This window comes from Monodelphis domestica, chromosome 2, assembly GCF_027887165.1.
Source record: "Monodelphis domestica isolate mMonDom1 chromosome 2, mMonDom1.pri, whole genome shotgun sequence".
NCBI lineage: Eukaryota > Metazoa > Chordata > Mammalia > Didelphimorphia > Didelphidae > Monodelphis > Monodelphis domestica.
The window spans coordinates 521,466,066-521,487,831 of NC_077228.1; the positions used below are offsets into that span (position 1 = coordinate 521,466,066).

The 21,766-nt window shown below is 51.5% G+C and overlaps 1 protein-coding gene across 2 annotated transcripts in view; it reads right to left on the minus strand.

Annotated features, from left to right (window-relative positions):
- The window catches only part of LIMK1 (LIM domain kinase 1), a 33,664-nt gene extending 11,957 nt beyond the window's left edge, over nt 1–21,707 (minus strand). Inside the window, exons 1-9 of one of the 2 annotated variants that reach the window (XM_056819754.1) lie at nt 21,354–21,707; nt 17,579–17,675; nt 7,513–7,651; nt 6,519–6,628; nt 5,198–5,404; nt 2,923–3,028; nt 2,612–2,799; nt 1,538–1,721; nt 805–891 (exon numbers count right to left, since the gene is read on the minus strand). In XM_056819754.1, the coding sequence (XP_056675732.1) occupies nt 805–891; nt 1,538–1,721; nt 2,612–2,799; nt 2,923–3,028; nt 5,198–5,404; nt 6,519–6,628; nt 7,513–7,651; nt 17,579–17,675; nt 21,354–21,411 (1,176 nt within the window). In that variant the 5' untranslated portion in view covers nt 21,412–21,707. Of the gene's footprint in view, nt 1–804; nt 892–1,537; nt 1,722–2,611; nt 2,800–2,922; nt 3,029–5,197; nt 5,405–6,518; nt 6,629–7,512; nt 7,652–13,571; nt 13,676–17,578; nt 17,676–21,353 lie in introns of those variants that run through there. The other variant, XM_056819755.1, reaches the window with a different exon arrangement.
- Between the last annotated feature and the right edge of the window lie 59 nt (nt 21,708–21,766).

Genomic DNA, 21,766 nt, shown 5'->3' on the forward strand with positions numbered 1-21,766 from the left:
ATTCTGTCACCTGGGCTCACGGCCTACATGGCATCCTCAATTCCTCATTATCCCCCCTCCCCCATCCAATACACTGCCAAATCCTGTCTGTTCTACCTTCCCAACAGCTCTTGTGTGGAAGCACCTAGAAGGCAGGCATGGTGTTTTTGGCTTTTCTTTGTCTGGCCTCCCTACCCACACACAATAGGCACACTGCAGGACCTTCGTAAGTGGTGTTACTGTGATTCTGATCAATAGATTTTTCTAAGCCACTGGACAATATGGGCAGATTTTATTCTTTCCCTTTTAAGCCACTGGACAACATGGGCAGATTTTATTCTTTCCCTTTTAGGGGAAAGCTCCTCCTGGCTCTGAGGGCAACGATGCTCAATGTCTAATCTTGGGCATAATCTTGGGTGAGTGACTTTACCTCTAGGTAGGAGTTTCCTCATCTGTAAAATGAGCTGGACTAGATGGCCTCTGAGGTCACATCCAGCTCCAAGCTTATAACTCAGGGTCCTCCCCTTTTAGGACCTCTAGCTCACAAGATCTTATATCTTGTATGAACTGGGGTCTGGAGTATTTTAGGCTTCTAGGGACAGGAGAGGTGGGAAGGAGAGGATTCACATCTGAAAATAAAATGCAAGTGAATTATCTCCTCTAATGCAGGAGGGGAGGGCGATATTTGGGAATTTTAGTGTAACAAACAAATTAATTTAAAAAAGAGGCAGAAATTGAATTAATTAAAAAACAAAATAATTGAAGTGAAATTGTTGACAGTAAGGGTCTACCAAGTGCTTGCAGGCCCCCTGGAACTAGACTGACCTCTTTGAGAAATGTCCTCTGTGTCTCCTCATCGAATCGGATGAGTTCCTTCATCACCATCACCTCGCCGGTCTCTCGGTGAGTTACCTGGGGAAAATCACCACGTGGGGGTTGGTCCACAGCGAAACCACCAGAAGGCCCTGCTCTAACTCCTCTGGGGAGGAAGGCAGCTCAGCAGAAAAATCTTTTGGGTTACAACCAAGTAACATGGAGGAATTAGGGTAGAGGCAGGAGAGCTGGGAGTCCAGAATGGACTTTATGATCCTTAGTGCAGCACCAACCATGGTAGGTACAAGAGAAAGAAAAGTAGGGGGCTCAGTGAATAGAGTACCAGGCCTGCAATCTCAGACACTTCCTAGCTGTGTGACCCTGGGGAAGTCACTTAACCCTGTCTGCCTAGCTCTTGCCCTTCTATCTTAGAGTTGTTAGTAAGATAGAAAGTAAAGGATTAAATAAAAAGTGAGAGGCCCTTTTTGATTCTTCTTTCTGGTTCTGCTAACTTGCAATTTGATCTTGGATTAAAAATTGCTTCTCTGGGTCTTAGTTTGCTCCCCTATTAAGGAAAAACTATGGATGGACTAGAGTAACTCAAATTATTTTCTTAGATTTAATATGTTACGATTTTATGCTATAATTGTAAGGGAGAAGGGTAGGGGGATATACAGTGATACTCAGCAAATTCTCACCCCTCAAAGTCCTCCCACCCAGCCAGGGACAAAGCTGGAGCCCATACCTTGATGGCCTGTCCAAAACAGCCCTTCCCCAAGACTTCACCATGAATGAGGTCAGAAGGCCGGAAGATGCGGTGGGTCCGAGACACAATTCGAAGGGACTCAGAACGGCCCAGATCCTTCCGCTGGGAGGCTGGGGAGCCCAGCGAGCTGCCACAGGGTGATTTGTCAATGCTGCAGCTCCTCCTATTGGCACAGATAGAAAGGCTTGCAGAGTCTGGCACAGAGTTCTTCTACTCCCCACTCGCCACCTGGGTTGGGGCAAAGTCTTCTCCTGCTTCTAGAACTACCTGATCCCTTCTTCTAGCTTCCACTCTACCTACTATACTATACCTACTATTACCCTCTCCTGGCATCCCTCCAAGGGAGAGATACATTTAAGGCCACTCCTCAGCAAAATGATGAAATCATGCAAGTCTGATTCTAACTGAAGACCTTTGGGGCAGCTCCTTCACTCACCTAAGGTGCTCAGTAGTCTCCTGTTCCCTCTCCTACTTGATTAAACTGTACCCAGTCCCTCACACCTTAGTGTGAATGAATACCTGTATTCCATCTGCAGAAATATCTGATCTCACGTTTGAATCCTAACTGGGTAATGTAAGCAGGGGATATTCCACTTCCAACCTCAGTCTCTATGGCCTAGCTGAGTGCTATGTGCACAGCTGGCATTTAACATTTATTTTTTATTATTAATTGTCTAGTGTCATTGGAAGGTGGGGACAAGAGCCTGTTGAATTCATACCACCTGATGTGACTTCCTACCTAGTCTGCTTATAGGTAATGTTAGCCCAGAGAAGCCATGTCCTATGCGGCCTGCTTTCCAAAGGGTCTTAGTTACACACAGGAGTGAATGACTAGTGAGGTCATCACACTCAGTTCCTAGACAGAGAAGCTGCCAATTGTCAGCAGAGGGAGCTGTCTACAAAAGCAACTTTCTCTTCATTAGGAGCCTAGGGTTTCTTTTCCAATTGGGAAAACCCAGAAAAGGCAAGAGTGGGAGAAGGTGGGCCTTGCTTTCTGCCAAGGGCCTTGCCTGAAGGCCCAGAATAGAAAGGTTTGTGTTGGAGATGACTTACAGGACAGGCCTCTGCCGGACAGGGGCTCCTGCTTCTGTGTTGGGGGTACGGGCTGGGGAGCACAGTGGGCTTCGCAGATCTGCCAGAGGGCTGGCCTCCGGAGCTGTGCCATGGGCCAGAACATCATGGGGGTCGTGTTCAATGGTCAGCTGGAGCAGGCGGCTGGTCTCCTGGATTAGCAGGTCAATCTGTACAAAGCAAACATGAATGTCGTAGAGTGAGAGGACCTGAAACCCTTCGGCCCTCCCTTACCCCTAGACCCTATTTGCCCACCTCCAGCAGAGACTGAAAGACCCCATTATGGAGAATACCTCATCTAAGGGGACGTTCCGGATGGGAGTACCATTTATCTCTAGGATCCTGTCTCCAATGTGGATGGAGTTCTTCACATCTGGACTGATGCAATCTGGGTCCACTCTACAGGGCACAGAAAAGACCAAGTTAGCCAAGTGTTGGCACACAAGAAGCCTGGACAGACCAGCAAATGCCATGTAGTTATGGAATCTTAGAATGGAAGGACACCACAAGAATTATCTGGACCAACCCTCCTACTTAGTACAGAAGGGATCCATCATCAGGGAGCAATAAAGGCCCAGAGGAAACCTTAACAGCTGGCCAAAATCAGACCATGAGCACCAACAACTGGATTGGCAGTAGGTAGGCTCAGGACCCCCACCGTGAGTCCTCAAAATCAGACCACTGCAAGTCCACTTCGGGATCATTATCTGTTAACACACAGAAGAGGGATTTGGCTTATTCCTCTTAGCCCCAAAAGAAAAGGACCAGAGGAAGTAGAGAGAGTTAGCAAAGAGTTTCTATTTCTAATTGATAGGGCCTGGGCACAGAGAGAGGAGGAGTAACATCTCATAACTGCCAATCGACCTTCTCCACTGCCTAATTAGGGCACAAATGTTTAAATGAGTCTCACCTACTCCAAGCCTTCTAGTCTCAGATCATAGATTCCCAGCTGGAAGGGTCTTAGAAGTCCCCGTCCAACACCCCTCATTATAAAGATGAGGAAGCTGAGGCTCAACAGGGGAGTGATTTACTCAAGGCCACTTGGCCAAGCTGGGATTTAAACCCAAGGTTCTCTAACTCCAACTCTGATCCTCTTTCTATTTAATCATGATTCCAGTTTATAATTAAAAAATGCATTCATAGAAAAGATTAAGGAGTTATGGCTGAAATGCATTTTCTTCTAGGCAGCTAGTAGAAGGGAAGAGGTTAACAAGGTGGGCTTCTTTCCCAAACAAAGAGAAGTTGGGGTGCCTGAGGCCAGGCTCCACCTTCCTCCCGTTGAGCTTCAACTTCCTTGTTCTCCTCATGTTTAGTCTGGATAGACTTGTATACAGTACCTGGCATGTCTCTTCCACGAGAATGTCAGCTCCCTAAAGGTAGGACAAGTTTCTTGTTTCATCCTTTGTCTGTCCTCCAATGCCTCACCCAAAGTTGCCATTCCCCCACGTACTCTGCCTCTCCCATCCCACCGGTACCACCCCACATCTTCTCTTCTCCAGTCCAAATACCCCCATTCCCTTCAATCAATGGCATGGCTTCCAAAACAGGCCACCATCCTAGCTGCCCTTCTCTGGATAGCCTCCAATTTGTGTCTGTGCCCAGAAATGGAGATGCTACCCCAGGTCAGAAGACAGCTTCTTGCTCTGGAGTGTGATGGGGGCAGCACTGGGAAGCCAAGCTTCTAGGAATCACGAGTTGATGGTTCCATTGTACTCTGCCTGTTCATACTACCTATAATGTACTGTGGTCAGCTCTGGGCACTGCAGTTTAAGACAAACACGGATAGATTAACTGGAACGTGTCCAGAGGAAGATGACCAGGATGGTGAAGAGCCCTGAGTACAGGCCATATGAGATTGGGTGGAAGGAACTAGAGATGTTCAGGCTGGGAAAGAGAAGCTTGGGGGGAATCGTGGACACCTGCCATAAGGAGGAAGGGCAGAACTTGTTCTGTTTGGCCTCAGTAGAAAGAACCAAGAGTAACAAATGGGAAGTGGCCTTTGTGCTTGATATCAGGAGGAACTTCCTGGCAATGAGAGTTGCTGTCCCAGAGTGGAAGTGGCTTCCTGATCCTAGATGGTCTTCAAGTAAATCCTTGATCTCTCTCTCTCTCTCTCTCTCTCTCTCTCTCTCTCTCTCTCTCTCTCTATATATATATATATATATATATATATATATATATATATATATATATATATATATATATATATATATATATATATTTTCTTGATTAATTGAAGGCGGGACAACTATGGTCTCTGATGCTCCTTCCAACTCTCAAACTCTGCAATCTTCAGCCACATTCCTTGCATACAGAGAGGGAAACTAAGGCCCTAAAGTCAAATCCTGAGATTTCTGAGTTTTAACTCCATCTTTAACACTTAGCCTGAATCCCCTTGCTGTGGCAGTTCATAAGAAGTCCTTGGTTACATTTTCAAAGTCCCTGGTCACAGGACCGGTTCCTTTCCTTCTGCTCCTTAAGCTGAAGTAACTGTCACATCCGCTGGACCCTTGGCATAATGCACCTTTGCCCTCCCACCTTCTTAGGGGCCCCAAGGGGGATGCTCACCCACGAACTCGAACAGTGTGGGAGTGCTCAGAGCCACACCCCTGCTGGCCATAGGGCGGGTCGATGGAGACAGAGAGCCCTCGCTTGCCATCAGCAGAGGCTGGGATGGACACCAAGGTGACAGTATGTGGGAGGCGAGATCCTGGCGAGTCAGGCAGGATTTGCTCAATGACTGGAGTCACCACCATTTGGTAATAGCAATGTCCACTGGGGAGGGCGGAGGTGGCCAGAGGAGAAGAGGAAAGACAGAGAGATCAGGGAAAGAGAGAAAAAGGAAAGCATGATAATACATGCCCTAATTGGTCCCAGTCCCTCAGCATATACCAGAACCTGAGAGTTAGAGGGCTCTCAATGCTTGGTAAATACACTATTTTTGTGACAAACTGTTACGGATATTCTAAACATTTTAATAGAAGTGATACATACTTTTTAACCCTAAACACAACTGATTCCTCCTTCCCCTAGTCTCAGGCTTCTTTTTCCTCATCTCGAGGTCTCTACTTCTTGGTCTAAGCCTGTCCCCTCAAATGCTAGCACCCTCCTTCCCACAACACCTCTTATTTAAATACTTTGTACACTTGTATATTCACTTAATAATTGATATTGTATATAGTTTATTTCCTTCTTTTTTGGTAAAAACACTTATTTTCTATCTTAGAATTGATACAAAGTACCAAACCTAAGGCAGAAGAATGGTAAGGGGTAGGCAAATGGGGCTAAGTAACTTGCCCAGGGTCACATAGCTAGGAAGTGTCTGAAGCCAGATTTGAACCCAGGTCCTCCAGAAGCCAACCCTGGCTCTCTATCCACTGAGCCACCTAACTGCCCAGCCCCTATATATTTTTACAGGTACTTGTCTCCTCCATTAGAATACAAGCTCTTTTTAAGGAGAGACTGTTCCATTCTTTATACTTGTGTCCTAAGTCTGGCTTAATAAATACTTGTTGATGACTGAATGGGGAGGACAGGGGGCCATGGAAGATGAGGTATTTTACTAGTTTGCAACATATCTTAGTTTGGCAACCGGTGTTCCATGCCCCATGTATCACAAACTTTGCGCCTCAGTCTTTGGACTCCAAAGCCATAGGAGGGTACACCGTAGATGAAAACGCACAAAGACAATTGTCATTCTCGGACACCGAGAAACTACTACTACTTAGTTTGGCAAAACAAAGATCCAGTCCAGCATCCCCAATTCACAGAGGGGTAAAATGGTGGCTTAAAAAATGATATGCTTAAAGATATAAAAGGTACTTGTTAGCAAAGTCAGGGCTAGAATATATGGCCTTTTCTTTTGGTCATGCACAAGGCCTGAACTCACCAGTAGAGTTTGGATCGTTCCACCAGGGCATAGGTATCCCCATCCCCAATGAAGGCCCCACATGTGAGGCAAATGAAGCATTCTGGATGGTACTTCTGGTCCCCTGCAACCTAGAGACACAGAAGAAAAGACAAAAGTTTAGAGTCCTTTCTCCCCATGTTGGGCATGGTCTGCCTTCTCTGCCTTTCTCCTAGTTAGGGGCCTCTATACTTTTCTCAACCTCTACAATCACTGATTTATTGATTAAACTCCATCCATCCATCCATCCATCCATCCATCTATCCATCCATCCATCCATCCACTCATCCAACTATCCATTCATTCATCTATCCATCCATCAATCCTATTATCTATTCACTCATCCAACTATCCATCCATCCATCCATCCATCCATCCATCCATCCATCCATCCATCCATCCATATCTACCCATCCCTCTAATTATCTATCTATCCATCCAACCATCCACTCATCCAACCATCCATCTGATTATCTATTCATTCATCTAACCATGTGCCCATCAATCCATCCATCCATCCATCCATCCATCCATCCATCCATCCATCCATCCATCCACTCATACAACCATCCATTCATTCATCTATCCATCCATTCATCTAATTATCTATTTACTCATCCAACCATCCACCCATCCATCCAATAGACCTTCGTTAAGCAGTTATTAAGTGCAGAACACTGTTAGGCACTGGGAGAGCTACAAAATTTAAATGGGACCTGGGCCCTTCTTTAGAGGCCAAGAACTCTGAGAAGGCTGAGTGAGATTTAAGTCAGCCCTTCAGAGATCTGAAATTCCGAAAGGCAACCTATGGACATGAAGACAAGGGACTTTACTGCAGGTCAGAGCAGGGCCAGGCATGGACAAGAAAAATTCTGTTACACTGAGCATGTAACAGAAATGGGGAGGGAAATCCAGAGATAGGTCAGATGCCAAGATAATAGTATGTGTGTGTGTGTGTGTATGATGGGGAACTCACCATGACCAGCCCTTTGGTGATCTGCTCAGAGCAGCCATGGCACGACTCGCCATAGCGGGCCCAATAATCCTTCTTACAGTACAGCTGCCCATCCTTTTCATAGTACTGGTGGGAGAGGGAGGCACCACATTCGCAGCACCTGGGCGGGAGACAAGGAGACTAGGATGGGTATCTGTCTCTGGACCATTTCCACCCTAGCACCCCCTCATATGCAGACTCTCCAAGAAGAACCACTGTCCAGCAGCAGGGTCTTCTGGTTTAGTTTACCAGTGTTTTGGAAGGGGGACACTCACTGTCTACACTGGCATTTTATACCATAAGGGAAAAACAGAAGCCTCAGAACTGGACTGTATTTGGGAATGGAATGGGGAAGAATCTAGATAAAAATGATGGAATTTTAGTGCTGGGAGGGACATAGGAGAACATCTAATCACAGGACCGACCATAGGAGTTAGAGCTCTCAGGAACTTGAGTGAATATCTAATACAATCTCTTAATTCTACAGTAATGTGCTGGAAAAGGAGACTAAGGACCAAGGTTCAAATCCTGACCATGTTTACTAGCTGTGTGACCTTGGGCAAGCCCCTCTTGACCTCAGTTTCCTCATCTGTAAAATGAGAGGCTTGGACTTAATGGTCTTTTGAGGTAGACTCCTGCTCTACATCCATGAGCTGAAAACTGAAATTCAGAGCTGTTAAAAGATCGGTATGAAAATTACCTACTTATGTACTAGATTAAAACCCAGGTCCTTTGATGCCCAATCCAGGATTAAATGCACTCCTGGTCCCCTGATAGGATTTGGAGATGGAAGGGACCTCCGAGGTCCTCTGCAGAAATGGCACAAAGTCTGGGATTGGGTTTTTTGTGGTGGTGGTTTAAATCCTTGCCCTCTGTCTTGGAAGCAATACTGAGTACTGGTTCCAAGGTAGAAGAGTCGTAAGAACTAGGCAATGGGAGTTAAGTGACTTGTTCAGGACCTCTCTTCTCCAGGCCTGACTCTTTATCCACTGGGCCACCCAGCTGCTGGAAGAATTTTTTTTTTCAGAATACGTTGATGGTTGTATTTCTATCTTTGTGATCCTGTGGATTTCACTTCATCCACTTAAAAACACGACTTGGAGAGGGAATCCACAGACTTCAACAGGTCGTCAACGCGGCCCACGACCCGAAGACCAAACAAAAACCAGCTAAGAGCCCCAGCTCTTGAGTCTCCGTATTTTGCAACAAAGAACTTTAGTCCAGAGATAAACCGCCACCGATGAGAGAGAAGTCACAAAGGGCGAGCAGCAGGTTTCGGGGGCTCTTCAGGGGAGGACCGCTTGCTGGGGCTGCTCCTGAGGATGTGGCCTCTGACACAGGGATGAGCAAGGTGGGACCACACATTCTAGTCAGACCCAGAAAGGGCCTTTTCAAAGTCATCTCAACAGAGTGTCATTGCCCAAGAGCCAGAGGGGGCCTCAGAGGCCCTCCATCCAGTGCAAACCCCTCCCTGTACAAGATGGGGAAACTGAGGCCCAGGAAGGTCACTCAAAGGCTTGCCAGAGGCCACACAGCCAGTCAGGGGCAGAGCTCAGCCTGCTTTTTTAAACCTGCATCAAGCTGAATGAAGGTACAACGGTGGGGAAAGAAGGCAGCTGGGGAGGATGGGGAGGGATGTGCCCTTGCCCTAGCTCAGCTCCATCCCAGCATGCCGGGCTGATGACATCAGGGCTCAGGAGGCTGCTCCAACTTCCTAGCCCCTCTCCTGGGGTAGGACCCCCGAGGCTCAGGCCTGGGTAAGCAGCAGAACTGGAATTCTAAAGGCTTGGGGGAAAGAGGGACAGAAAGGGGGAGCTGTCTGGCCAAACAGGAAGGAAGGAGAGAAGGAGGAGGGAGAAAAGGACGGGGGAGCCAGAGAGGGTAGGCTGGAGAGACTGCGGCATCCTGGAGCCAGCAATGGTGACGCTGCCCCTTTAAGAGGCGGCCAGCCAGTTCCTCATTGTCTGGGAGCTGAAGCACCTCCCTGCTCCTCCCCCCCCCCCCCCCCCCCCAGCCCAGGAGACAGAGGGAAGAAGCTGCCGCAGTCCTGGGCTGCAGATGGGGCTGGGAGGGGAGGGGAAGGGAGGGGGCGAGGCTGCCCAGGCCTGGCCCAGCCAGCCCCCCTCCCCCACTTCAGGGCAGAGAAGGGGGAGGGGAGGCACCAGTCCTGCACTGTAAGGGGCGGGGGGAGCCCAAGAGAGAAGAGCAGGAAGATGATGCTTGGGAGAAGGGAGGGCACTGGGGCTGCCCCCTCCCCCCGGGGAGAGTGAGCCAGGTGTGCCCCAACCCTGGCCATTGGGGGAGGGGGAGAGAAGAAATGGGGCCTTTGGGAGTCCCCCACCCAGTACCCATGACGTCATCCCACAGTTCTGCAGAGAACTTGGAGGGGGGCAGGGACTGGCCAATGGCTGTTCAGGGCCAGTATGTTTGTTGGGGGGCACTCAGTAACCCCATTAACAACTGTGAGGCCCTACTGGGCTCTCCCCAGCAGAGGCCACCTACACCAAGTAGCCTTGTCCCTCTGAGCTCCCCCTGCCCAAGCCTGTGACCAGGGAGATGTCCAGCTCTCCTGGAAGTCCTCTCTGAGGGGGCAGGAGCAAAGTGCCCACCCTGGGGCCAGGCTTCCTTCAGCCCCTCTAGGAATAACAGCAAGAGAACTCCAGCCCCCTCTTGGCCCTGTGTGCCTCAGTTTACAAAGAAGGGGAAGATGCCATGTACCCAAAGGCCCCCTGGTACCAGTCTGCCTCCAGCCCTGTGATCTCTGAAATCCAGGGAGCTCAGAAGCCTCCACATTCAGAAACTCAACTTAAAAGTCTTTCTTCTCGGTTCCCTCAGCCAGGATAGACCAGGGTGACGTCAGAGCCAGCCGCCCCTTCTTCCCACCCCCTCAAGCAGACAGTGAGGACACATTGAGAAATCGAATGTGAAACACAGGAGTGTGGGCCCCCATCCACAGCAGGCTTTCAGGGAAAACCTGAGGCATCTCCTTCTGGTGCTAGAAGCAGCCCTCCCACCAGAAGGAAACCTGGTCAGAAAGGGAAGTGTCAAGCCCTCTGACACCCAGCTAATAAGGGTCCGAGATAGGCATGGAACCCAGGGTTTCCTGTATCTCAGCCTGGTGGCACTTTTTACTAGGCAACCCTTTGCCAGGATCCCTAGGAGGCAGATTATTCCTTTTGTGAGTCAGGCTAAACCTGGAGGCTACTGGTCAGCCCTTCTCTGCAATCCTACCTTCATGTGTTCATCCTTTCCCTCATCCCTCCAAGCCCTGTCTCCCTTCTCCATCCCATCCCTCTTCCCTCCAAGCCCTGTCTCCCTTCTCCATCTCATCCCTCATCCCTCCAAGCCCTGTCTCCCTTCTCCATCCCATCTCTCATCCCTCCAAGCCCCTGTCTCCCTTCTTCACCCCATCTCTCATCCCTCCAAGCCCTGTCTCCCTTCTCCATCCCATCCCTCATCCCTCCAAGCCCTGTCTCCCTTCTCCATCCCATCCCTCTTCCCTCCAAGCCCTGTCTCCCTTCTTCACCCCATCCCTCATCCCTCCAAGCCCTGTCTCCCTTCTTCACCCCATCTCTCATCCCTCCAAGCCCTGTCTCCCTTCTTCACCCCATCTCTCATCCCTCCAAGCCCTGTCTCCCTTCTCCATCCCATCCCTCATCCCTCCAAGCCCTGTCTCCCTTCTCCATCCCATCCCTCCAAGCCCTGTCTCCCTTCTTCACCCCATCTCTCATCCCTCCAAGCCCTGTCTCTCTTTTCCATCCCTCCCTTCATCCCTCCAAGCTGTCTCCCAGCTGCCCCCTTCTCTCTACTCATGGAGGGGATCACTAAGCTCAGGATTCCATCATTTCTCACTTGGACGGTCAGAGCATAACTTTAGCCTCTTCTCCTTCCAAGTTGTCTTTTACCTGCCACACAGATGTCCTGAAAGCAGAGAGAGGTCTGACCACATCAGTCATCGCCCTGAATCCAGGAATTCCTATGGCTTCTAAGGTCTTGGGCAAACTCCTCTGGTTGACCTAGGGAGCCCTTCATGATCTTCCCCAGCTTGTCTGAGATGCCCGTGACACTGCGGCCACACTTCCTATTTATCCTATGGCCATTTCTGTCTCCTGTGGTTCTCAAGACCCTGGAATACCTTTCTTCCTCCCCGCTGCCTCCAGGAAACCCTGGTCCCCTGAAGACTCAGATCAAAGGTTCCTTCATCTACAAAGTTTTCCATGATTCCCCCAGAAAGCGCTCTCCTCTCCAAAATTATGATTTTGTATTTATTTATCTATGTTTGTGCTGCTTCCCCCAAGTTGAGAGTAAATTCCTTAAGAGGAGAAGCTGTTTTTAAAAGACCGGCCTTCTGGGGAAGCTGGGAGGCACAGTAGATAAAGCATCAGGCCTGAAATCAGAGGATTTGGGGGTTCAAATCTGGCCTCAGATATTTCCTAGCTGTGTGACCCTGGATAAGTCACTTAACCCTGTTTGCCTTACCAATGCCCTTCTGTCTTAGAGGATTAACTAAGACAGAAAGCAAGGGTTTATAAACAAATAAAAAGCTCTGAAATCCCAAGGAACTAGCCTGGCCGCTGACAAACAAACAGTGGTCTCCAGCAGGGAGATGCTCCAAATGGGCACAAGGTGATGGGGAAGAAGGTATGTCCTTTCCCTGCCTCTGAGCACCTCCATCTTTTCCAGAAAGAGGGAACTGGCAGGGGACCCTGATCAGGAGAAGCAGCAGCTGGCATGGGGCTGGCCCTAGAGCCAGTGGGGTGAGCCATCCAGAGGATGGGAGATGCTCTAGGCTCAGCAGCCAAAGAGATATCGGTCAAGTGTGCCAGGCAGCTTTGGCCAAGAATAACCATCAAACGAATGGGGAAGGAGGAGAGGAAAGGTCAGAAGCACCGAGGGCCCTGGCGTGAGGCCAGCCTACAGGCAGAAGGAGCCTTGGGGCTGGAGACAAGGAGGGGCTACTCCTTCCAGCTTGGGGTTCCTCCCTTCTAAACTGGGCCTCTGTTTCCCTTCCCATTCAATGAAGGGTCAGACTAAGGACTCCCTAAGGTCTACGATCAATCTCGAGGCTCTGGGGGGAACATGAGAGAAATTGATTATCTTCCAATCCAGAAGGGAGGGAACGAGGGCCACCGAGCATCCTGCCAGGCAGACGCATGGCCTGGATGGAGAAGCTCTGAATTAATGGGGGTCGGAGGCTCTCCAGCAGGAAAGGAGGCCCACGTCAACAGCTCGTCTGCGACCTGGAGGCTTACCTTCTGTCTTAGACTCAATACTGTGTACTGATCCCAAGGCAGAAGAGCGTAAGGGCTAGGCTGGGGGGAAGGGGGGGGGGTAGGTGACTTACCCAGGGTCACACAGAACCTCGTTTTTAATTTTTTTTAATTTTTAAAATTCTTTTTAAGAACTTAGTTTTAAGAGAGTCGCCTGTGCCTCCGGAGGGATCCTAGAACTTAACATCTCCGCTGGTCCTACCATCTCATTTGCAGAGATGACGGGAGGCCAGGAGGCCCTCAGGGGCCATCTGGTCTGGGGGTCTTTCTGAGGGTGCCCTTTGGCAGCAGCCTGTGGACCCTGGCTCAGAATCATATTTGCCAATGAATAAAATTCTGAGAATCGCCGAGGAAACGAATGATGCGACATGCAGTTCTCAAGATACTTTTTAAAAAAGTTCACAGACCACAGGTGAGGAGCCCCCCATCGAGGCCAATTCCTTCATCTTACAGACAACTTGCCTAGAGTGGGATTTGAACCCAGGGCCCCTGCCTCCGGCCCCAGAGCTCTTTTCAGTCCCTCATGACTCACAGAGAAGATGGAGCTCGCTAGGCTTCTGTCAGAGCAGGGCCGGCCCACGAGGCCTGCGTCCTTCGTCCAGCTGGCCCTGTTTCACTTCCCCACGGCTCCTCAGACCGGGGCCCTGCTCCCACCTCCCTCCATCCCAGGCCTCGGGGGCCGAGGAAGGGCCCGGGTACCCTGGACAGAAGAACCCCACGGAGGCCGCCCTGCCGGGAGCGGGAGGGGGCCAAGGGTCTCTTCTGACTTACTTGGCTCTGGCGAGGAAGTAAGTCCTCCTGAGGGTGGAGGCCAGCATCCTCAGTGGCTGCGGCCTCCGGGGAATTGGGGACCGAAGAGGAAGTTGAGGCGGGGTCAGGACTCACAACTCCACCCCCTCCGTCCCCAGCCCAGGTCTGGATGCCCCAGAAGCCACGCACCCGGGGGTGGGGCTAGTGTGGCCGCAGGGATGGGAGAAAGGAGAGCGGGTGGGGAAGGGGTCCCCCTTGCGCCCTTCCCAGTCCAAGGAGAGACCCTGAAAATGCCCGCACGCTCCTGTGGTCAGCGAGGTTTTAGGGCTTCTGACCAGCCCACCATCCTGTTTCTCTGACTGCCTGATCTGTCACTCGTCTCCAGGAGGCCGAGTTCCTCATTTTACAGGTGGGGAAACTGAGGCCTGCCTAGTGAAGTGAGACGTCCCTGACCCTAGAGGCTAATCCTAATGAGGCTTAGGGGGGTACAAGGAACCCAGGTCAGACCTGGGGTGCATCCAGAAGGGCGCTGAGAGGCCCCTTAGTCCCTCTCATTTTACACCTGGGGAAACTGAGTCCCAGAGAGGCTAAGAATCCTGAAGTTACAGATATTTTAAATTCAATAAAAACGGAGGCAATAAAATGGAAGAAAAAGAGTCTCTTCCAACCATTTGACACACACACAAAAATGGGAGTTTGGTCTAGTAAAGAATTCGCCAATAGCACGCAGGAATTCAGTACTGCAGGCCCAGCATGGAGTTTCCGCTGTGGGTGGGTGGAGAGACGTGTCCAGAGGGTCAGAGGTCACAGAACGCTGGACGGGCCATTTAATCCTTCTCAGCCTTCATAGGACAAATGAGGAAACTGAGGCCCAGAGAGGGCCCAGGACCACACGGAGAGAAGAGTGGGGAAAGCACCCAACTGGAGCCAGAGAACCCGCTTTTTGCTGCCACAAAGTCCCTCTCAGCAGGGTCCGGAGTCAGATTCCAGTCCGGCCCCAGGTGACTTGGAGCCTCCGTTTCCCCCTTTGTAAAGCGAGAGCTCTGGGCCGAGGAGCCTGTCATTTCAGCTTCCCCAGGAAGAAGACCACCTCTCGAAGGAGTTTGGGGTCCAAGTCCACAAACCCGTATTAGACTAGTTGCCAGAGGCTGGGAATAGGAGAGGCAGAAAGCAGTCCCTGGGCTGGTCCGGGCTCACGCTTTGACCTAGGCCTGGGCAGTCCCAGCGTGGAAGCCACCCCCAACAGCCCAGCGTCCCAGCTTCTCCAGCGGGGCTCCCGGGGGCCCCGAGGGGCTAAGTGGCAGGGCCCTGCCGCCACGCTTTGTTGGAGGCAGCACTGGAACGCGGGTCCTTCTGATTTCTGTTTGCTTCTTCCCTCTCCAACACCGATCCCAGCATCTCAGAGCTGGCCAAATGACCGTCGGGGACAGCCTCGATCAGTGAGGGGGGGGGACTAGAGAAGGGCCTGGCGGAGCGTCCGCCCTTCAGTCCGTGAGCTCACGGAGGCCGGGGTGGGCTTTCTTTTCAGGAAGAGATGTTCATCCATTCATCTCATTAATTTATTCACCATAATTTAATTTTTATTAATTTAATTAATTGTGCCCACAGGGCCTGGCGCATGGTAGGCGCTTCATAAATGTGGCTTGGATTGGATCGGAAGGAACGTGGCGGGAGAGTAGGGCGGCTACACTCTCTCCCTCCGGAGCCCCGGACAGCCGGGGCGGAGGTCAGCCTGAGCCACATCCTCACTGTGGCTCCAGCCGAGAGGATCCCTACAAGGCCAGAATGCCCAGGATCTGGACAAGGGACGGAGAGTGGAAGGACCCCAGCGGGCTTGTGCGGAAGGGGGCGGCTGACCAGCGGGCAACCTCTCTCTCTCCCATCAGAGCTTGATGGCACACCACGAGCGACTTTTTCTGGTTTAATACGGGCCAGATGGAGGTTTGGCCATTCTGCATTCGTTCCCACTGCACTCCCCATATCTTTCCAAGGTCCTTAACCTGGAGTCTGTGAACGTTTTTCCTTCCAGTCCAAATAACAGAAGGGCGAAGACTAAGCAACAACGGTTAAGTGATTTGCTCAGGGTCATTCAGCTAGAAAGTGCCCAAGGCCAGATTTGAACCCAGGATCTTCTGTCTCTATGGCTGGCTCTCAATCCACTGTGCCACCAACCTGCCCCGTGAACTCTTACTTTTTGTCTTAGACTCAATATCATGTATTGGTTCTAAAGCAAAAGAGTGATAAGGGCTGGGAATGGGGCTTAAACAACTTGTCCAGGGTTATGCAGGAAGTATTTGAAGCCATATTTGAACCCAGGACCTCCTGTCTCCAGGAATGGCTCTCTATCCACTGAGCCACCTAGCTGCATCCCGTGAACTGGTTTAAAAAAATATTTTGATAACCATTTCAATGTGGTGCATTAAAGAGCAGGATTATGAGAAGGGGGTCTCTAGGATTCACCAGGCTGCCAAAGGGGTCCAGGGCACCCCCTAACCCCCTGACTTAGCTACAGTGTGATGTGTCAGCTATCCAGCTGAAATAATCACAACTATTCTCACCCCCTTCTCTCCTTCTCTCTCTTTCTCTCTCCTTTCTCTCTCTTTCCTTCTCTCTTTCCTTCTCTCCTTCCTTCTCTCTCTCTCCTTCTCTCTCTCCTTTCTCTCCCCTCTCTTTCCTTCTCTCTCTCTCCTCTTTCCTCTCTCTCTCTTCTCTTTCCTTCTCGCCTCTCCTTCTCTCTCTCCCTCTCTCTGTTTCTCTTCTTCTCTCCCTCTCTCTGTCTCTCTCCCTCTCTGTCTGTCTCTCTCCTTCTGTCTCTCCTCTCTTTCCTTTTCTCCTTTCCTTCTCTCTCTCTCCTCTCTCTCTCCTCTCCTCTTTCCTTCTCTCTCTCCTCTCTCTCTCTCCCTCTCTCTTTCCTTCTCTATCTCTTTCCCTCTCTCCCCCCTCTCTCTTCCTCTCCCTCTCTCTGTCTCTTTCTCTCTCTCTCTCTCTCTCCTCTCTTTCCTTCTCTCTCTCCTCTCTTTCCTTCTCTCTCTCTCCTTTCTCTCTCCTCTCTCTTTTTCCTTCTCTCTCTCCTCTCTTTCCTTCTCTCTCTCCTCTCCTTCTCTCTCTCTCCTCTCTCTTTTTCCTTCTCTCTCTCCTCTCTCTCTTTCTCTCTCCCCTTTTTTCTCTCTCCTTCTCTCTCTTCCCCCCATACACACGTACATGGATATATAGGGAATTTGTAAAGCATTTGACAAATGTTAACTTGAGTGATCCCCTTAAACAATTTCTCCAGAATATCCCAGCCCCTGACCAGAGGACCTGACAGGTCACCTAGTCCATCTTCTTTTCTCCAAAAGAGGGAATTGAGACCTAGGAAGAGAACGTTCCTGACACGGAATTTGTGGCTGAATTCATTGAGAGCTCAGCTCTCCTGCCTCAAAATCCAGCCTCCTTTCTGCATCCCAATGACTTTCCAAACATTTGGCTTAGAGGCCTTTATTTAACGTTCAAGATGTAGTATGGAGTGGGGGGTGACTGGCTTCCTGGCCTCACTCAGGAAGTCTTGGGTTCAAGTCTTATTTCTGGCCCACCCTGAACCAGTCACTTTACTTTTTGGTGCTTCAGGAAACTTTTATTATTATTGTTATTTGTAAACTCTTATTTTCTGTCTTAGTTACAACTCTAAGACAGAAGAGTGGTAAGGGCTAGGCCATTGGGATTAAGTGACTTGCCCAGGGCCACCCAGCTAGGAAGTGTCTGAGGCCAGACTGGACCTCAGGTCTTTTTGATCTCAGACCTGGTGCTCTGTCCACTGTGCCCCCAGCTGCCCTTCCAGGAAAGTTTCCAAGACTGTAAACTGCAAATCAGGGATGCCAGGCTCTCCTGGTGGAGGGAATTCCTTCCCTGGGAGCTCCCTCTATCGAAGCGATCACAGGTGGTCCCTGCCCAGCCCACACGGCCCCAGCTCTGCCGGGAATCCTTGGACCCGGTCTACCAGCAGAACTTCTTTCGTCCTCCCCTCCCGCCGTCCCCGGCTCCTTCCCTACCTGAAGCAGTCGGAATGCCAGTCAGCATTCAGGGCCTGGAGGTACTGCCCATCATAGATGCTCTGGCCACAGCTTGAACACACGGGCAGGTCACTTCCTGTAAGGGGTGGAGCAGATGGGAGAGAAGGGAGATGGCGTGAGGGATCGACTGCCTGGCACGGTGCCCGCCCCTCCCCCCGCCCATGCCAGGCTGGGCCCAAGCGGGGTCCTTTACTAAACAGAGGAGCGAGGAGGCCATCTGGACGTGGGCTTCAGAGAGGATTAGTGGGGGGTGGGGGAAGGGGGGGGTCAGTCCATCGGTCAGCATTGTGAAGCGCCCACCACATGCCAGACAGAAACAACACAATTCCTGCCTTTGGGGTTTAGGTTCTCCTTGACAAAGAGGAGAAATGAAGGCAGGGGTAGGCTTCTCCCAGGGCCAGTGCCCCCATTCTTCCTCTTCCTGTTCCTCCATCCCAAGAAGGGCCAGCGTGATTGGTACCCAATGCCCCTCGGGAGCTCTCGGGCCCTGGGCCTCGGGCAGGCCCCTGGAATCATCCCTAAGGGAAGGCTGTGGAACGGGAGCGTTTGGGCTTGTCAGACCTCCTCTCTGGGCCTCAGTTTCTTCCTTTTGTAAAATGAGGAAGTCACACTAGATGGCCTCTGAGGTCTCTGAGCCTCTAACTCGTCTGCAGGCTGTGGGAAAGGGGAGAGAAGCCTGTGGCGCATCCTTGGCCGACCTTCGGCTGGCGTTCCTGGGCGAGCTCCCACGGACAGCCTGAGCTGGGAGAAGGGAAGTCAGAGAATAAGCCTGAGGGCCTTGAGGTCCCCAGAAGGCTCCTCTTTGCTGAATTTGGGGGAGAAATGGGGGGAAAAGGGAGCATCTCCTCCCAGCGACTCCTCCTATGCTTAGTCATTCCATAGACTGGCCACAGAATGATGGAGCTGGTAGAGTCCTTGGGGATCAATCGGGCCAATCCCTTTACATTACAGAGGAGGAACCTGTGGTTCAGAAAAGGAAATAATAATAATTGACGTTTGGGATTGCCGAGTCAGAGCTGGAAAGGGCCTGCTGACCTTTTTTTTAACATTCATTCTCTTAATGATGCCTCACAACCCTCCAAGATAAGCATAGCAAGAATGATTTCCTCCATTTTACAGATGAGAAAATTGAGGCTCACAGAATTAGTGGTTTGCTCAAAGTCATGCCAAATGTCCCCATTCCCAGCCTCCCTGGCACACCACAAGTGATTTTCTCTGACAATGGACTGGGGAGCCAGAGTGTACCTAATTCAATCTATGTGATGACCTGCATCTTCCTTCAGTGGGTTTTGCAGAACCTTCGACAGTAGAGGCTGATTGCCTTTAGAAACATGCCCTGTTTGTTACAAAAGAATTTGAGTATTTGAGGCTGGCAGTGATAAGAGAGGCACATTGGAAGGTCCTCTGGGTAAGAATGGAAATTGCCCTAGATTAAAAATCTACCTTATAACGGAAAGCTAGGGGGCTCAGTAGATTAAGAGACAGGAAGTCCTGGCTTCAGACACTTCCCAGCTGGGTGACCCTGGCCAAGTCACTTGACCCCCATTGCCTAGCCCTTACTGCTCTTCTGCTTTGGAACCAACACACAGTATTGATTCTAAGATGGAAGGTTAAGAGCTTACAATCTGTGTGAGGCCTCAAAAAAATCACTTAGCCCCTTTGTGCCTTGGTTTCCTCATCTGTTAAATGAGGGGTTTGGATTGAATGATCTTTAAGGACTCTTAGTTTTCTGATCTTATGATGCCAACCAGGCACAGCCCTATGGGCCATGAAGGTTCCATGCCATGGAGGATAATCAGAAGAGTCCCTTGCTCCTAAGGCCCGACTCCCCATCCTTCTCATCCCCCAAGGGACCAAAGCCCCCCATTCCCCTGTGAGGTGCCAGGATGGGAAGGCAGGCAGACTGGCCCTCAATCCCAACAGGGTGCAAAGGGACTTTCATCTCAGCTTTTTCCAGAGCTTGGTTTGATAAGAGGAAAGCCAGAGCATCTTGGATCTAAAGGGAAGGCGGAATGGCAGACGGAGGAAAAGGGCCCCGAAAGGGGAAGCCAGGGATGCCCTGACTTCACCTACGTCATAGGTTTGCTCTGCCCAATCCCCCACAAGAGGCAACCTTCTGCCTGCCAACATGTGGAGCACGTCCACGGCCCAGAATGTCAGAGCTGGAAGAATCTCAGATACAATTTCACTCAACCCCTTAATTTTCAGAGGCAGAAACTGAGGTCCAGAGAGATCCTATGGAAAATGAGAGGCTGGGCCAGAACGAGTCCTAGGCTGACAGGCCAACTCCCTCTCTCATCGGGGGTTGAGACCAAGAGTGATCTGGGACAGAAAGCCAAGAAGGTGTCAGGGGAAAGGAGAGGCCACCAGAAATTAGTCAAGGGTGGAAATCTATCCAGGCAGAGGAGAAGGGACTCTGAGATAGGGATCAAGAGAGGGAGGGAGAAAATGGCTCTAATCCTAGGCCTGATGGCAGACCACCTGAGAGAGGGGAAAGACTGCTTTGGAAGGAGAAGGTGAGATAGAGTGATGGGGATTAGTTTAAGGGATGGGGAATAGTTAGGGGTTGGCCTGGGGGACATCTAATTGGTTTGATTCCCCCAATTTAGGAAATGCTTAGGATGGGCTGCAGGATGGGAGGAAGGGATGGAGGTGAGAGGAAGAAGAATGGAAATAATAGGAGCAGCTTAAAGAGAAAGGGCTGTTTGGGATCTTTGGGGATAGGAATGAGTTATAGGGACAGGATTAAGCAAAGGGGGAAGGAGTGACCATTGAGAATGGTCGTGATAGGGATATGGACAGTCAGGAAAATTGAGGTGAAAGGAATAGGGATGCTTAAGGACATCAAAGGGTCATTGAGAGCTTGGAGATCATCTCTAGTCCAACTGCCCCAATTTACAGATGGGGAAACTGAGGCCTAGACAGGTTAAGGGCCTTGCCCAAGGTCAAACAGGCAGCAGAGATGGGATTTGAATTCAGGCACCTGATGGAGGAGGCACTCTGTGTGGTGTGGAGACAACACCAGATTTGAAGTCTAAAGACCTGGATTCAAACCATTTCCTACTTGCATGACCTTGAGTGAGTCAATTCACTTTCCTGGACCGGCTTTCCTCATCTGCAAAATGAGGAGGCTGAACTAGAGGGTGCTGGGCTGCCCTAGCTCTGGAGCTGTGGTCCCATGACTTCAATGCAGGGGTCTTTCTTCACAGGATACTCCCATTCAGCCTCACGGATGGAGATGGGGGGTGGTTAGGGCATTCGAGGGGATAAAGAGATGGAGATGGTTAGGGTAGCGGAGGGGCTGGGGAGAAGTGGCCCGGCAGGGGCCAGCACAAGGGAGGCTGGAGGAGGATCGGAGGGGCTGGGGTTGGAGGATAAAGAAAGACGGGGTTGTGACACAGGGAGGAGGTTAATGAGGGCTGGGGATGGAGGCACGGGATGGGATGCTGGAGGGGACGGGCTCTGAATGCGGCCCGGGAGGAGAAGGGAGGTGAATGAGATGGGGGGCTAAGCAGAGTGAGGGCTCCGGACAGGGGCGCCCCTGGGGGCCAAGGAGAAGGGAAGTGAATGAGATGGGGGAAACTAAGTAGGGTGGGGTGCCGGGCAGAGGCTCCCTAGAGGGGCAGGAAGATGAATGAGATAGGGGAGCTAAGTAGGGTGGGGTGCCGGGCAGGGGAGCCCCGGGGCCGGGCGGGGAGGTAGCCGAAGCCGCAGTGCTCCCCAAGCAGGGGGAGGGGCGGAGCCCCGCACTCACCTTCCTCCTCTCCCATACGTTCTTCCCTCCAGGTGCAGCAGAGGAGCATCAACCTCATGCATTCAGCGGGGCCGGGGCCAGGGCAGGGGCCGGGGCCGGGCCGGGCCGGGCCGGGCGCCCAGCGCCGCCGCCACCAGCCCCGAGTCGGGCCGGGGGCGAGGGCCGGATTCGGGCCGGGGGGCTCGGAGCGTCCTGCTGGCTGGGCTGGGTGCGCCTCTGCAGCTGCTGCTGCGTCGCCGGGGCTGTCGCCGGGCGCTCCGGGCTCCAGCCGCCACAGCGCGGAGGGGAGGGGAAGGAGGGAGGGGAAGGGGCGGGCTTGCGCAGCCGGGATCCCTGAGAAAGAGCTGCAGCGGCAGCGGTGGCGGCGGCGGCGGCGGTAGGGCCGGGGCCGGGGGCGGGGGCGGGGACCCTGG